Source organism: Python bivittatus, unplaced genomic scaffold, assembly GCF_059951505.1.
Source record: "Python bivittatus isolate LINGU-HERP-01145 unplaced genomic scaffold, Pbiv_v1 ctg000850_np1212, whole genome shotgun sequence".
Lineage (NCBI taxonomy): Eukaryota > Metazoa > Chordata > Lepidosauria > Squamata > Pythonidae > Python > Python bivittatus.
The window spans coordinates 17310321-17326755 of NW_028277112.1; the positions used below are offsets into that span (position 1 = coordinate 17310321).

Here is a 16435-nt window from a genome sequence, read left to right on the forward strand (position 1 = left end):
CTTATCTTCATGAGAACTAAGGAGTGTCCTGCCTGAGGCACTTTCTCAAATTACATTTCTGCCCCAGACTCAAATTCCTTGAATCAGACTATTGTCTTGGTTGCGGCTCTTTCTCCTGTTCCTTAAGGTTATTCCATTTTTTCCATTGCAAGAGCTCACTGACAAGTTGAGAAATAAAAAGGTGATATATAAGAAATGAAAAGAGGGGCTAATAACTAAGCTGGTAGCTCTTAAAGTTCAGAATGAGACAAGGCTGGTGAGGAATGCAAAATGAGTTTGGAATGTAGATCTAAAAACAGGGAAAGTCAAGAGGCTGTTAGCCTGTTGCATGGGAAAGGTTCAGCCAGCTTCGGTCCTCACTGTAAGGTTCTGCTTCCAGGTAGGATAAATCAAACGCATAAGCACAGGACTAAAAACATTACATGGCAAATGTAAAAGAGGGAAGGGCTTCAACTGCATGGTTGTAGCCACTGTATAGACTGTTTGACTCCCTGGATGTGCCTGGCAGTTGATCTGAATTCCCTGTCGATATCATCATGGCCTCAGCAAATCCAGATAACACCCACTTTCCTGAGTAGCTTTTTGAGTCTATGTGGGAAGCCTGTCTTAATTACATTTGTTTAGTCTAGCTGAAACCAGACCATTGACTAGGGCATGTTATATTATTTCTGGCATACAACTCATAGAGCTGTACAAATCTTGGGACCTTCTAAGATCATAAAGTCACTTATGAGTCTCTTCGAGCATTAAGACCTTTCAGATCCACTTCTTTTTCTTTCTTACATTTGGAAAGAAATCAAGAAAGAGCCTGTTTTGTGGCTGATCATAAGCTTGGGAAATTCCAGTTAAGGAAGGAGAAAGTAGCTGTAATTATTATCCTTTTACCATTAGGCACAGACATTTTTACTCCATAGTTTTTATATTTTTAAACTGACTTATTTGCTGGAGTAGATTTTAACCTGGTGGGTGCTCTTTATTTCTAATGGATTTATATAGTGATGGTTTTTATGTTTTTAAAATATACTTTGGTACAGTGGTACCTCTAGTTACGAACTTAATCCGTTCCGTGACTCTGGTTGCAACTCGAGTTGGTTGCAACTCGAGTTAAATTTTCCCATAAGGTTCAATGTAAATATGGTTAATCCGTTCCGCCCTCCGAATTTGGTCGCACCATGAGGCAAATTTCCCCATAAGGTTCAATGTAAATACGGCTAATCCGCCCTCCGAATTTGGTCGTACTATGAGGCAAATTTCACCCATAAGGTTCAATATAAATACATACGGTTAAACAGTTCTGAAACATATGCATTTTATTTTTAAACCACAAAAACATGAAAATAGTCGAGATGGTCGACTTCGCCATCTTGTACTCCAAGGCCAGATCAGTCACACGAATACCACAATCGTGCTTTTCTATAATGTCCTTCTTAAGTTCGATCGTCACTTTTTTCTTCAAAGCGTTATTCTTGCCAAGCCTGCTCTGCATTTTCTTTGGAGCCATGCTGACAAGCACACCAAACACCTTCCAAATGCCACAAAACACACCACAAGCCTCACCGAACGTCTCCTTGCTACCGCGATCTCGCCCACAGGAAGCTGCGACCGCGTGGCAGCAGGGAAAATGGCCACGGATCCGGTTTGTAACTCGAGGCAGAGTCGCAAGTCGAGGTAAATTTTTGGGGCCGGAGCTGGTCATATCTCGAAAAATTTGTAAGGAGGGGCGTTTGTAACTCGAGGTACCACTGTATTGTGCATCTCTATGTTATTCATGTTCTGAGCACAATTTTTAGTGGAAATATAAAGTCTCCCAGCTTAACTCCCAGTCACTCCATGGACCTATGTAGGTAAATTTCTCAGAAACAATACTGAATTGATTTGGTAATGTCTTCTGGGATTTTTTTTTCTTTTTTCTTCTGCAGTATAGCCTAACCCTGGGATTTCCTGATGGGCTGTCAACCAAGTATTAACCAGGTCAACCCCCCCCCCCCCCCAGTTTTTTGAGAGGCAGCAAGGTCAGTGAATGCTTACTTTCCACTTATTTTACTTTCACAGTTCTTGATATATGCTATGAATTTTGCAATTTAATATCTTTGATGTAACTTGCATGCTTGGCAACTTCCATATTTGTGGGTACATGGCGACTCCTTTAAGTAGTAAGCTGCCAAACTAAACCTCACTATGAATTTCATAACATTATTTTATGGCTCAAATAAGTCTTTAAAAATGTGATCAACTTACAGGTTTGATGGAGGAACATGGCAGTCATGTGGGTATTCTTCTGATTTTAGACTATGTGACTAAATTGGTTCCAAAACAATAATAAAACACCACTGTGATCCACATGGTTTAGATCTCTTTCATTCAACAGTGTAGCTATTGAAACCCAGGACACTTCCAGGAAAACCTTGTTCTTTTATCCTTTACAGAAGTTTCTAATAGGAGGAGGCAATAAGAATATTTAAGTTGTTCACATATAAGAAAAGTATGCTTTTATACCCTATAGCCTTAGAATGGGAGAGTTGGAAGGGACTTGGATACCAATTAGTGTAACCTCCTGCCCAGCACAGGAATCCACAGCTACGCAACTCTGAACAATGGCCATGGAGTCTTTGTTTAAATGCAGGCAGAGAAGGTAAGTCCACCACCTCCTGAAGTAGCAGAGGTATCTATAGGATCCAGCACTTTTATGAGAATGATAGGGTGTTGGTAAGTTTCTCTGCCTGGAAATATGACAGATTAATTGAGAGAAGAATTAGTCAAACCAAACGCATACCAGTTATATTGTGATTGCATCTTGAAGAGTTCCCTGTCAAGTTTAGCTGAAAATAATTTTGGATGGGAATTTTGGGAATCAAGGGCCCCTGACCTGAAGATGACTGATGAATAGGAAGACATTCTTAAATCATGCACCTTCCCATCCATTTTTAACACTGTTGTTTCCTTCTGCATTGTTGTAGGGCTCTCTTCCTTCCCTGTGAGTAGGCAGAACATATGTCCTGTGGACCACATGCAGCCCACCAAGCAGCTTTGTGCAGCCCGCTTGGATTTTAAAGAAGTAGTACATTCACCACCACTGCCCCAAATCATGTGCCGCCAAGCTCCTCCAAGCCTCACCACTGCCACCAGCTCCAGTGCTGCCATCACTCCACTAACCACCAAACAGCTGATCGGCACCCCAGGTGTTCCTTTGTGGCCCATGATGATTTTTAATTTATCAGTGTGGCTCTTTCTCCTCAGCAAGTTGTGCAGGCTTCCTTTTGAGCATGTTTTCTTTTATCTTTATTTTTTTAATCTTTTTTTGATTTTATTGTAACTTGTTTGTTTGATTATTGTGAGCTGCCCAGAGTAATTTAAAGTCAGGTGGCATACAATTTTAATATATTAATAATGATGATGATAATGATAATAGTCCAACCTTATAGTATAGCTAAAAGGGGGAAAAATTCAATCATCAGCCCCAATCCTGAGGACTGGCAGACTCGGAATTAATATTTGGAATTAATATTCTTGACCAAGTGATAATTAAGTCCTCATGTCTCAACTAGAGGAAATGGTAGCTTATTCAAACATATGTTCAGGTATCAAATAGAAATTAAAAGATAAACATTAGCAGGAAGCCAATGAACATGCAATGATAATGTTATGTGTCTTTGTTTTGTTCTTCAGCCATGCTCTGATGGATCAGACCTTGGCCGTATTTTTGTTGTGTCTTAGTAGCAGATGGCAAATTGTTCACTTTAAATTATCTCCTGTTGTTCCAGCCAATGTGCTGACAACAGTATAGAGCATCTTATCACAAAGTATTGACCTCCATGCTATATCATCTTCCTTCCTTCCTTCCTTCCTTCCTTCCTTCCTTCCTTCCTTCCTTCCTTCCTTCCTTCCTTCCTTCCTTCCTTCCTTCCTTCCTTCCTTCCTTCCTTCCTTCCTTCCTTCCTTCCTTCTATAGAACTGGAAAAGCAAAAATAGGGGTAAAAATTACAAATAAATATAAATAATATTTTGTTTGATATCTTAAGTTATTTGTTTAACATAAAATAATTCAGTTGAAGGGAGTAAAAGATGGGGCTAAACCTCTAAGATACTTTCAACCAGCCTGAATGGTACGACTTTCAACCAGCCTGAATGGTACGACTTTTGCTAGCACAATATATCTTCAGGAATTTCTAAATCAAATGAAAACATCTCCTACGTGCAATCATCCCACTGCTCATAGAATTATTAGATTCATGTTTAAAGCATGAAACTGAAAATCTCATATTTATGTTCTGTACAATGTGTCCTAACATTAATGTAAGCTCCCTCAATACATTTCTAAATTTCTGTAATAACAACAGCAAGAGCTTGTCAGTAGCTGCAACCAGCTGATGCAATGGTACGAAACTTTAAGCAGTTAGCCAAATTAAGAGTGAGAATTTACAAGAAGCAACAAGTGATTTGAAGCTTGCATTAACATTGCTCATGGCCAGAAAAATTAAAAATAAATAAAAAGATATATTTTAATATTTATTTTTTGAATGTTGTACCTTAGATCGCCTCTACATAATATTCAGCTTATTTAATATTGTCACTTCTATGTGTATATTAAACATAATTTGCCCACATTTTACTTTCTAGAAAGCTATCCATTTTCTTTATTCAGTGAAAAATTTCATGCCATCTTCCAAGTGAGCATTATGCCAGTAGAGCAAATAGTCATATAGATATACTGTTGAAGTCTCATTTAAAACAACTGGATTATTATCTAAGAATCCACCAAAAATGCTAATTTAGGCCTTGGGATAGCTTAGTTTCTACAGCTGTCCTTTTAAAATGGTCATCCTGTTCAATAAAATAAAAGTACAGGGGAGCTGAGGGAGTAGGAAAGAGGAGTATACATTTTTTTTTTATCATGCCTTTTATTACTTAGAGGGGAAGAATGAATATTTACAACTACAGGTAGCCCCCAGTTTAAGAATGAATTCCATTCCCAAGGTCTGTCCTTAAGTCAAATTTGTATGTAAGCCAGAACAGTATTATTGTATAATGCTGTATAAGTAGTATTGTGTAATGAACTTGAACCATTGTGTATTTAAGTTGAATCATTCTATATTTAATTCGAATTTTACTACAATAGGCTCTGTTCCTAACTATGGGCTGTCCGTAAACTGGGCGTTCTTAACCCAGGGACTACCTGTATTTTCCTTTTAATTTTTAAAACTTCAGTCAGTTTCTTTTGTATATCCAGTAAAGTATCCTTTTCCAAATCATTCTCTTGGCCTGTCATTTGTAGTTCCACATCCTGTACTTTATCTTATCAGATAAAATTCCTAGATATTCAGATATGGAATATCAAGGTAAAAGAAAGCCTGGGTACATGGGCACCTGAAGCATGCAAAATCAGGTGCTGAGAAGCCAATCAAGAGTGGGATTTCCCCTTCTCAGGTGGACTTTGGGATCATCCCCATTTTGCTTCTGCCTTTTATCTTTATTCCAGTTAGAGCTCTTCTTCAGGGCTGGCTGAAAGCCACATCAGAAAAGTAGCCCTAACCCATAGAAATCTGGATTGGAGATAAGGAAATAATGTTCAGGAATTTAGGTACCAGTAATGGATATATACAGAATAGATTCAACTTTATTTTATGGACTATGATACAAACTGGAGACTTTGTTTTTCCTCTCTGTGTTATGGGAAATCCTTGCTGAGGGAACAGCTGATTGAGATCAACCTCAGAAGTCATCCTTCTTCTTTTTCCCCACTCTTTTCTCCCCATTTTCTTTTCTTATTCCTTCCAATATTTTCCTAGGGGTTTTTTTTAGATTGTTTTATCCCACCTTTATTATTTTTATAAATAACTCAAGGCAGCAGACATACCTGATAGACATACCTCCTCCTATTTTCCCTGCACAACAACCCTGTGAGGTGAGTTGGGCTGAGAGAGAGTGACTGGTCCAAAGTCACCCGGCCGCTGTCATGCCTAAGGCAGGACTAGAACTCCCAGTCTCCTGCTTTCTAGCCTGGTGTTGGGATTTGTCTTACATAATAAAGATTCTGAATTCTTGTTGAACCAGTGATGCTCATTTTTAGAAAAGGGGGCAGCCTTTAGATCTTCCTGTCTGGTCAAGCTACTGAAGGAAGGAGGATTATCACTTGAATCCTCCTGAGTAGGGGGCTCTCTCTGGAGAAAAGCAAGAGGTGGCAGCATTACTGAGTTGGCTTTTCCAATGAGGTATGAGAAAAGTGTGGTACGGTTATGGATGGAGAGTTTAGGGACCCTCTCATGGGAATCAGCAAGCCCCCATCAACCATATTCCATTCACACATGCAAATATGCTCCATTACAACACTATCCTAAAGGTGTTTATTGGTGATAAGCTATTATGTCATCAGTATTCTTTCTCCCTGGTAACTGTGTTTAAAAGTGTTGCTTAAGGACTCATCCTCACATTTCTGTAACCAGAGCATGGTAATGCCCCTCTAATCATTTTGAAGGGCATATCTTCATGATGTCGCCTTTGTCTCATCCATAATCCATAGCTGAGGGAGCTATCCATAATCCATAGCTGAGGCAGCTTGATGTCACCTTTCCAGGTTTAATTAATATTTTCCCTCTTCTGGCATAATTTTTGCGTGGACCTGATCTATGAGACTTCCTTAATGAGGATATGGTGGCTGAGGTGGTCAGGAGCTGGATAGATGGCCACTTTTGGACTGCTATGGGCATGTCTCTCCACTCCCCTCCTCTCTCTGGACACTGTTTTCCAGAGCTGCTTTTAGCAGTGAGGGTTGAAAGAATCAAACTGGGCTGTTTTCCCATTACATTCTCTGACTACACTGAACAGCTCAGTGAAATTGGAAACCTAGTGGCTAATCAGTCAGTTCTCTGCTCCCATTTCTCTTGTCACTCCCTACCAGTTCTGGCAGCCTGGATACCCTCTTTTGCTTTACTAGGAGGTCCCCACCCACTCCACGGATTAGCTCTTTTGGTATCAGGTTTTGACAGAGTATCTTTTCTGATGCAAAATCTTATGAGATTTGGGATCCAGTATGGATAGACCACATACTTGTTTAGTACTTTTATTTAATTCAATAAAGCCTGATGGGTAGTTTGCCCATGCTCTATACCAAATCAATTGAAAAGTGCCCATTCCACTTGTTTTACAAGGTAACTCTTGATATACAGCAGATGTAGTGTGCCAAGACAGTGCAATGCAGCGATTAAAGGACTGGACTCAGATCAAGATGACTGAGGTTGTTCCATTCAACCATGGAGTTTCTTTCTGATCATTCTCACTCAGCTCATTGTACATCACGGGCTATTACTGTGTGGGATAAAATTAGGAATAATCTCCATGAAAGCTACCTTGAGCTCTCAGAGCCAAGAAGATATACATGCAACAAATAAACAACAAATGAATATAAGCAAGTCATAAAACTTGAAGAGACATTCTCCAATGCAAAGTACACACTTCTATATCCTTTTTAAGATCCCTTCTCCACCTGATTACTTTCATAAGGTAATACAATGGCTAGTGGAAAGTATTTCAGAGAAACTGCTTATTTCTTGTTAGACTAATAATGTTTGTGCCTATTCGTAATATACAGTCTAGAAATATATTGCCAGATGTAATTGTTTTGTTTGCAATGAGGGGTTTCTTGTCATGCATTGATATTTTTGTTCTGTTGAGGTTGACAAGGAAATCTCTGTTTTGCCTTGAAACATCTTAAGTCCCCAATTTAATGCTAGTTTGCAGCCTAATGTCAGTAAAGCCTAACCCATTGTATGAGTACATCCATGATCAAAATATTAAATATGAATCACAATTCTTTTTTCTTTAAATATCTGTTTTTATTTTTAAATTCCCCAGCAGAAAAATAATTACATATGTAGTTGTAGAGGGCACAGGGAATGGCCTTGAAGGACAGGCGAGAAGAGCCACTATCAAGGCAACAGTCAGATAAGTGGGGCTTGTTCCTGTAATGATATGTGGGAATGACGTTGGGAGATAGGAGGAAGAGCTGCAGACTGAACAGCTGTCATGTAAAAAGATATCTCAGTCTACAGAAAGGGGGGGGGGGCATGGGAAGAATTTCAGGAGGGACCCTCCCTAGTTTTCCAGAGAGTAAAAGGAGAGAAAGGGAGAAATACTTTCAGGCTTGCAAGATTCTGTTAATGTGACCTTACAATAAAGTTAGAGTTAGTACTCATAGTTGTGCTTCTTGTCTGGACTATCTTGAAGGGCTAACAAATCCTGAGCTAAGGAAATAACTTGAAAAAACATCTCAGACAAGCTCCTCCCTGGCTCACATTAAAATAAAGTAAGGGGGGGGGAGCACATTCAAACTTACAAGATTCTGTTACTTTAGCTGTTATAATAAAGGTAGTCCTGACCTACTGTATATGGCATTGGTTTCTTACTCTGATCTACCTTGTATGGCTGACATCAGCCAAAAGTTGCAGTGAGAGAAGACAACTCATATGATTGATATTTCTGTCCCCCTCATCCGACTAGAGTTCTTATTTCCCTAAAAACTCTATCCAGAAGGAAGAGGAAAGTGACAGAAGATCTCTTTTTCTTCTCTTCACATTTAAGCCTGGTGATTAAAAGAAAGAACAGATGGGTGAGCTGTCTTCTACTCAAACAGCCCTTGGATACAGCCCCAAACATTAAAACTATCCTTTATGATTTCATCAAGAATTTGGGGGAAACTCTGAAGAAAACGTACCAGCCCACCACTGTGAGAAACATCAGAGAAACATCATATGTTACAGTAACAAGAGATACCTATAATTAAGTCAGCAGCACTGCAGGAGCACAAAATTACATGCTGCTATTTATAACTACTATTGTCCCATAAATGCACTAAAAACTCTAGGGGGAAGTGGAAATAAGCAATATTATACAGGAAGATTTCATTTTAATCTCCATAAAAGGAGATGACACATCCTCCAAGGAGAAACAGGCAAGCCTCCTCAGAGAGTAAGTTCTCAACAATGAAAATAAGAGCATAACACGTTGTGTACAAATGATACAGATACTCATGTGGGCTGTCTCAAACAATGAAACAGAAGATGCTAAAATAAATAAATAAAAAAGAATATCTGAGTGTATAGTCTTTTGTTTATTGTACTTAAACAAAAAACAAAAAACAGGGCTTGTTACTCATGGGATACCATGATGACACAATGAACAAGAATTTATGCCCACAGCTGCTTTCATGTTCTGAAGACTCGCACCGAAAGCCTACACCAGTATACTCGTACAGAACTCCCAGTTTATTTTCACATTCTAGTCTCTTCTAGCAATCAATGCATGAAGTCTTGTGTTGCCTTGTTCCAAGGGAGCCATTTACTGACTGAGGCTCGCAAGGCACTGATCCACCTGGAAGAAAGGAGAAGCCAAAGCTGATCACTAACTGAATGGCATTTATCTACCTGCAAAATAAAACACAAATAATCATAGCATAGTGAGTGAGATATCAAATATGTCTTTCTTTTAAAAAAAAGCTGTCTCACCTAGGTTTTCAGAATGTGCCATATTCATCATCACTGTTACTTTCACTGCCACCATCTCACATTATTCTTTGAATCAGTTTACAGAGAGTAGCTAACCTCTGCAAAGATTGTGCAGGTTGGAATGTTTTTACTTACTACAGACATCTGCCTTACCTGGAAAATATATAAGTGCTAATACATTCAAGTCAAGAGAGAATAAATCCTCCTGCTCTTTCACTGAATTGGCAGTATATTAGCATGTTTAACTGATTATTCACCTGGCTAAACAATTTTTAAAAAATCATCTGAGTTGATGGGATGAATCCAGATTTAGTTAAGCTTAGTATAAACTCATTTAAACCCACAATACGTAAATTATTTTAATTGGGTCTATTCTAACTAAATATGGCTAAGGCTGGATTCAGTCTACTGTGTGGGACAGTTCCCAAGGGTATCGCTGACTATGTTATGAGACACAGATCTCTTCTTAGCTTCTTAAAGACTAACAACAACTTTATTATGCCAGCCTTCACTATCATAATAACTCCCAAATCCCTGGCCACTGAAGCCAAAAACTGCTAGTGTTGGTTTATGGGAACTGAAGTCTAACACTTCTGGAGGATACAAGGTCAGAGATTCTAGGATAGCATAAAGGGGCAATATCATGTTTTGGGGTGCAATGAGCAGAGGAATACTGCAAAGTGGGCTTGGTTTTGTTATACATGTGGCTTAATTTTCATGACTCTGACTCATATAGGGCTGACTAGTGTGCCAGTGGCCTTTAGTCATTTGTGGATACATACCGGAGAAAAAGAAATTAGGGGTCACATTGCCACTTAGATCTTAGGTTGCCCACCCTGGCTTAAGAATTTCTCCAGGAAAACTTAGGTCATAGTCAGTCTGATAATCTTTAATACCTTGTAGGATCTTTGTTTTAGGAATTGATCTAGCCATTTGCAACTCTCCTAGCATTTCTATGAATGCATCCTGGTCTATGTAATATTTGAAAGGCACCTTTTAGTTTTTTGACAAACAGCTTACATTTCTTCATCTGTTTTTGGACTTGACCCAAAGTCACCACTTACCAATGCAGAACTTTAAAGGAAGACTGTAGTGTGGAACTGTTAAATTACATTTTATCAGCAAGTTTGACTGCCCTCTTTTAGCACTCTTACTTGATTTTTCATTGTAAGTGTTAGATTACAATGTACACAGATAATGCTAACTGTCAATTATTGCTATTGTATATGGTCACTTGCTTAATTTATTTGCACTTGGATATCACAGAAGATACCTCTTCTTTGCATTGTACAGCATTTAGAGTTCTTCTAATATTTTTTATACATATGCAAGTTTATAGAAAGATCTTTAAAATCCATTTTTATATAAATACATAAAATTTGCGAATTGTGGATAATGCTTCTATTCAATGAAGTGAGGTGCAGCCCATGACATCTACAAAAAGTATCTCTCTTTAAAGACCAAAATTACTTATTTTCATGTTTTTTATTTAAAAACAATTAGAGCTTTCTTTAAAGAATTTTTAAATAGCTAGCTTTTCCTTAATGCTCTCCACCTCCATATCTGTAAGAGAGATATAGTAACAGTATTCCTACCTTGAGAGCCAGTTTGGTGTAGTGGTTAAGGCACCAGACTCGAAACCAGGAGACCATGAGTTCTAGTCCTGCCTTAGGCACAAAACCAGCTGGGTGACCTTGGGCCAGTCCCTCTCTCTCAGCCGTAGGAAGGAGGCAATGGCAAACCCCTTCTGAAACCTTGGTAAGAAAACTGCAGGGATTGCTCATGGAGTCACCTGGAGTCAAAAACTGCCTTGAAGGTGCACACACACAGACAAAATCCTATCTTACTTATGATTTGATTTTATATTACAGCATATTTGATTTATATTAGAAGATTTTTAATTGACTCTAAGATCTTATTTTGTACTTCAATGTGATTTTATCTATAGCTACAGTAAAGTATAGGCAGTAAAGTATAGGCAGGTAGAAATATACCAGGGGGAAAAATAAGCTGAGAATACTTGGAAACAAGATGAAATTATTTACCGTTGGTTTTCATTGACACTTTCAGCACATAAGTAGAAAGTAGTAAACTCTTCTGAAGGTGGCTTTACTTCAATCACAGATCTTCTGGAACCAAGGCCTTGTTCACTCACAGTGTAGCCCTGCAAGTAAATGCCCCCTAGAAAAAGAAATAAGGTTGTGATAAGTGGCAAAGAACACTGAAAAGATCTCAAAAAGATGTGAAGGGATAGATTCCTGTTCAGACTTTAAAAGGCCATTAAGACTACTGGTTAATTTGGACTACTATGTTTGGCTTGTAAAAAACCTGAAAACCAAGTGGGAAAATTGCTTTTGAATTAGAGTTTCATGCTATCTTGCAATCAACTGCTTCATAAAATACAAATAGCTGCAAAATTCAGCATTTCTGAATTTTAGTAATTTAAAGTATTTTAAAGCATATAATGCCATTACTTTTTCTCAAAAGATTGCTGTACCATGGAGATAGGAGTTCGTCTATCACAAGACACCGTTTCACCAGTGTGAGGAAAATGAGCCTATGAAACTGGGCCTTAAGCAGATATGAAACAAAATCGGGAAACTAAAAATTATAAAATGGGTTCATAAACATGATTAACTGTGGTTTAATTTAATTATTTTTAATTATTTTAAAATTAAGTTTCTCCGGCCACTCACTCAGGCATGACTCTCTAGGCAGCTTATAAAGGTTAAAGCAACAGAGTAACAATCATGACAGCAGAGACAGTCGACTTCTTGGGTCCCATAAGATGATATTGTTTAATGGATTGGTCCCAAAGCATGCCACAGTGTTGATTTCTGAAGGATCCCACAAACCAGGGCCCTTGGCTCTGACTTCCCCTCTGCCAAAACTGACTGAAACTGACCACAAAGGAAGGAAAAGCACCACAACACTATGCCCCCAATCTGTGTCCCCACAATTGGTTCAGAAGAATACCATGACTGATGGTATCAAATGGTACTGAGAGATCAAGGAGAACCAGGATAGTTGCACCACCCCCATCCCAACTCTGATAGAGATCACATGTGTGATCAATGCAGCTTCTGTGCTATATCCTGCCCAAAACCACACTGTAAAGAATCTAGATAATCTTCCAGGGCCCTCTAGAGCTGCAACCTGACCACCTTCTCTATCATTTTTCCTACAAAGGAAAAGTTGGAGACTGGACAGAAAATATCCAACATTGGTGAGTTCAGCAATGGCTTCTTGAGGAGGAGGCATAAAACTGCCTCCTTCAGAGCCAGTGGGAATACCCTTCACTCAAGTATGAATTCACTACCACATGGATCCAACCATATGCCACCTATTGGAAGGGCTTGACCAGCCAGAAGGGTCATGGATCTAATATCATGCCTGGACCATGCCAGGAGGGTGAAGGATCTAAACTTGGTGTGTAGGTTTACAGTCATGAACATCTTCTTGAGAATCACAGGTTTGGGACTTCTGGAGGAAGAATGGTAGATTGAGGATAGCTCTGCGAAAAGCAGAGCCAACAACTGCGGTGAAGAATGAGGAGTTGGTGAGTAGACAGGCTCTTTGAACCTCTCTGAATAAAAAAGAAGACTAGAGATTACCCACAAGTGCTCCAGAATGTTGCTCCTTGTAAGGAGACCGCAAGACCCAGGTCTCTGGTGGGTTTTGAGCACTGGGAGATGAGGGAATAAACATCTTGCTCAAACTGCAGTCAGTGCCTTTAGAAGGACACAATGTTCACATCCTTTTAAAATCACATTTGGAAATTGCTTATTAACTACTTTTTAGCTATTAAAAACCTTTGGAGCGACAAGTCTGAAAACACTAGGTGAGTCTTGCCTTCATTCCTTAATGAAAGAAAATGTTAACTACAAGCTTAAGAACTTAATTTTTTTTTTAAATAAACAGCAAAAGGTTAATTAAAACTTTGATTTTAGAAAGCTATAAATGGACTAAATTTGAAATAATATTTTGGAATTAATTATAAAGAATCCTTCCCATAGGAAAATGCCTTTGTTTTGAATTTAGAAAAAAACCAAAACATACTAAGATAAGATTTAAAAAATTGGACAATAGAGGGAACTGAAGATTTCAATTAAAGGAGAAGAACACATAAACTTGACTAACAGTTATAGAATGGTGTGAAATATTCTAACACTGGAAATATTGAAGGATATGTTCCAAAAATGAACTCAGAAATTAATAGTAATAATGTCTGCCTCTATGGATAGACTGTGTCTAACAGATGTTATGGAATAGGAACAGGTTTTGCCTGACAAGATCAAGGCTGAGTTGAAAGTGGATTTACAAATGACAGGCTACAAGAATGACATGGAAAAAGATGTTACACTGGCCATACATAAGAAACCAGGTGTGATGGAATGGAATTATGGAGGCCAGACTCAGGGAGAAAAACATGTTCTTTCATCACCTGAGGTGAGAGGGAGAGATAAGAGGATGAGACTGGCACCTCCCTGAGGAATTCACAATGTTGTGGCTGGCATTACTTGGGAACTGAGGTTTCAGTCTGGGAAGATTCTTGCTAGAGGTTGTAGCTAATAAACATTGCTGGACTGAATTTACATGGTCTCTTGGAGTTCCTTGGGCTAGGCCTGACAGATGTTTTAATCATTAAAAGGGACATACAAACAATACACCATGATAGTGACCTGGATAATTATTCTATATTGGATTTACAAAAAAGACTTGTTAAAGCTTTGAAGAATCTTGTGAGATGGGACAAAAAAGAAATGAAAAGAAATCAAATTCCACAACATTATTTGAATGGACTAAAGAGTAAGATAGTTAGAAGTAAAAGGAAGGAATATAAAGTTGGTTTATTTGATCAAGTTTAAATAGCTATGTTGTTATTTCTGGTAACCCTTAATGGACTTTTCCTGACATCAGGACTGAAATGACAATGCTTTATGGATTTGCTTATAGATAAGAGATGGGATATGGGAAGAAGAGATCATTTGTTGTAATTTAAGGAGAGATGAAAAGTTACTAAAATTGTTTATACTTGTGATGGAGGTTGGGAGTCACTTCTTTATATATGTCTTTTCTTTTTCTTTACTATATTCTTTCTTTCTTTCTTTCTTTCTTTCTTTCTTTCTTTCTTTCTTTCTTTCTTTCTTTCTTTTCTTTCATATTTTTTCCCTTATACTCTTCACTCCTTCCTTCTATTTTTTATCTATCTTTTAGTTTGTATTAGTTTTATTATTGTAATTATAATCTTTAATAAAATTACTTGAAAAAAAAAAAAAGAGAATCACAGGTTCAGACTTATCCCAGATAACAGATAAATGGTTTTGCATTATATCAGAAGTTAACCACCATGTATTTAATATTGAGTTTGATGCTAGTAGTTAGTACAAGGATTAAATAGATCTATCATATTTGGGCTGCAAAAATCTGGACAACCACTAGATAGTGGGAATGGTTAGCTTTTAGGTGGAGGCAAACAGATGCTTTGCAGTGCAGGCATGGTAGCCCCAGCTAAATGTTTCAGCCAGACACAAAAACCTAACAGATCAAGCTACTATGGTTGATTTGCAAGCATTCTAAAAATTGTCCTGCAATGGTCCCCAATTATTTATGTGTAGGACTAAGGAGAATAAAATCACCCTAGAAAGCAGGTAAAGGGCTTCATGTACAAGTTGAAGACAGCCATTTGTTGGTTATATTCTAATTTGGGAATAAAGATGGACACTCTGCACGTGATCACATATGGCCGCAATCTTCCTCCTACTTTATTGATTTTTTTTGGAGCTCTGATTGCTCTCTTGCCATGACACCAAATTTTGTGGCATAATTGCTAAAGGTCAGGGGTGCTATTTTCTGCCATTTTAAGGTAGGAAAGACATAACACCTATGTAAAATAAACTCTAAAATAAGCTCAGCACCATTAAAAAAACAGAGACCTCACAGAGGACATCACAATTCCTCTCCCAAATCTGTAAGGCGAGACTGCTTGTTTGCCCAGCCCAGAAACTAATGGACAATGAACACCTTCCCCTTTCAGCTGTTCATTCATTTCTTCTCCAACTCTGTGATTGTTTTGTCTGTACATATTTCATGTACAATGTTCACTGATGCACTGAAGATTCACAGTAAAGCACATGATTTATGCTTACTTCATTTCTGTGCACCCAGTGTCCCTTTTATTTGCCTGCAAATCTGATTTAATTTTCAAAGGTCTGTTTCCACTTCTTGTTGTAGTTCTGTTTCTACTCTCCAGATCTCAGGGGTTCAATCACGGAATAAACACAGCATCATGTTTGAGTGGGCAGGGCAAGGTAACTGTCCCTCCAAATGAACTTACAATTTTAGAGCAATTGTGCAACATACAGTGCACAACAATGGCAGGTTGACAGCAAGCAAAACGGTGAGGATAGGTGGGAATGCCTGGAGCAAAAGGATAGGTAACACTGAATAAACGTGCTGAGATGGACAAACTGACTTTTTTGATTAGAGAAAGGACAATATCTACATTTATTGGTGACTGGAAACCCCTTATGGACTGTTCGCATAAAGATGAAAAAAATGAACTTGTGATTTAAGATGTTGATGATTAGACAGGATAGATTATAGAAAGAAGAGAGTCATGATGTAACTTTAGAGAGAGAAGTTAAAATATAATTGTACTTATAATGCTTTGAAGAATATCAGAAGCCACTTCTTTATACATTGTATCTTTCTTTATATCTTTCTCTTTTTTTTACTTTCTTCTACTTTTTTTCTCATTGCACTTTTAGCTTTTTCTGTTATTTTTCTCTTTGTTTTTTGTTATTCTATTTTAGTTTGTATTAGTTATTATTGCTGTTAAAATTTTAAATACACACACACACAACACTGAATAGAGCAGCTGGAATTGAAAAGACAAGTGCTGAGTCATGTGGTTATGGCCATCATCTACATTTCAC

The 16435-nt window shown here is 38.1% G+C and overlaps 2 protein-coding genes across 18 annotated transcripts in view; one reads left to right on the plus strand and one right to left on the minus strand.

The window, feature by feature from the left end:
- Positions 1-16435, plus strand: part of MACIR (macrophage immunometabolism regulator) — a 146698-nt gene that overhangs the window by 46166 nt on the left and 84097 nt on the right. For 16 of the 17 annotated variants that reach the window (XR_015793840.1, XR_015793842.1, XR_015793833.1 and 13 more), the window contains one exon: positions 1920-2012. The gene's annotated coding sequence lies outside the window, so the exon portion shown is untranslated. Of the gene's footprint in view, positions 1-253; positions 1669-1919; positions 2013-16435 lie in introns of those variants that run through there. The other variant, XM_088130207.1, reaches the window with a different exon arrangement.
- Positions 8907-16435, minus strand: part of LOC112540842 (uncharacterized) — a 58483-nt gene continuing 50954 nt past the window's right edge. The window contains exons 10-11 of the mRNA XM_088130205.1: positions 11543-11678; positions 8907-9363 (exon numbers count right to left, since the gene is read on the minus strand). Of these exons, the coding sequence (XP_087986331.1) occupies positions 9288-9363; positions 11543-11678 (212 nt within the window). The 3' untranslated portion in view covers positions 8907-9287. The remainder of the gene's footprint in view (positions 9364-11542; positions 11679-16435) is intronic.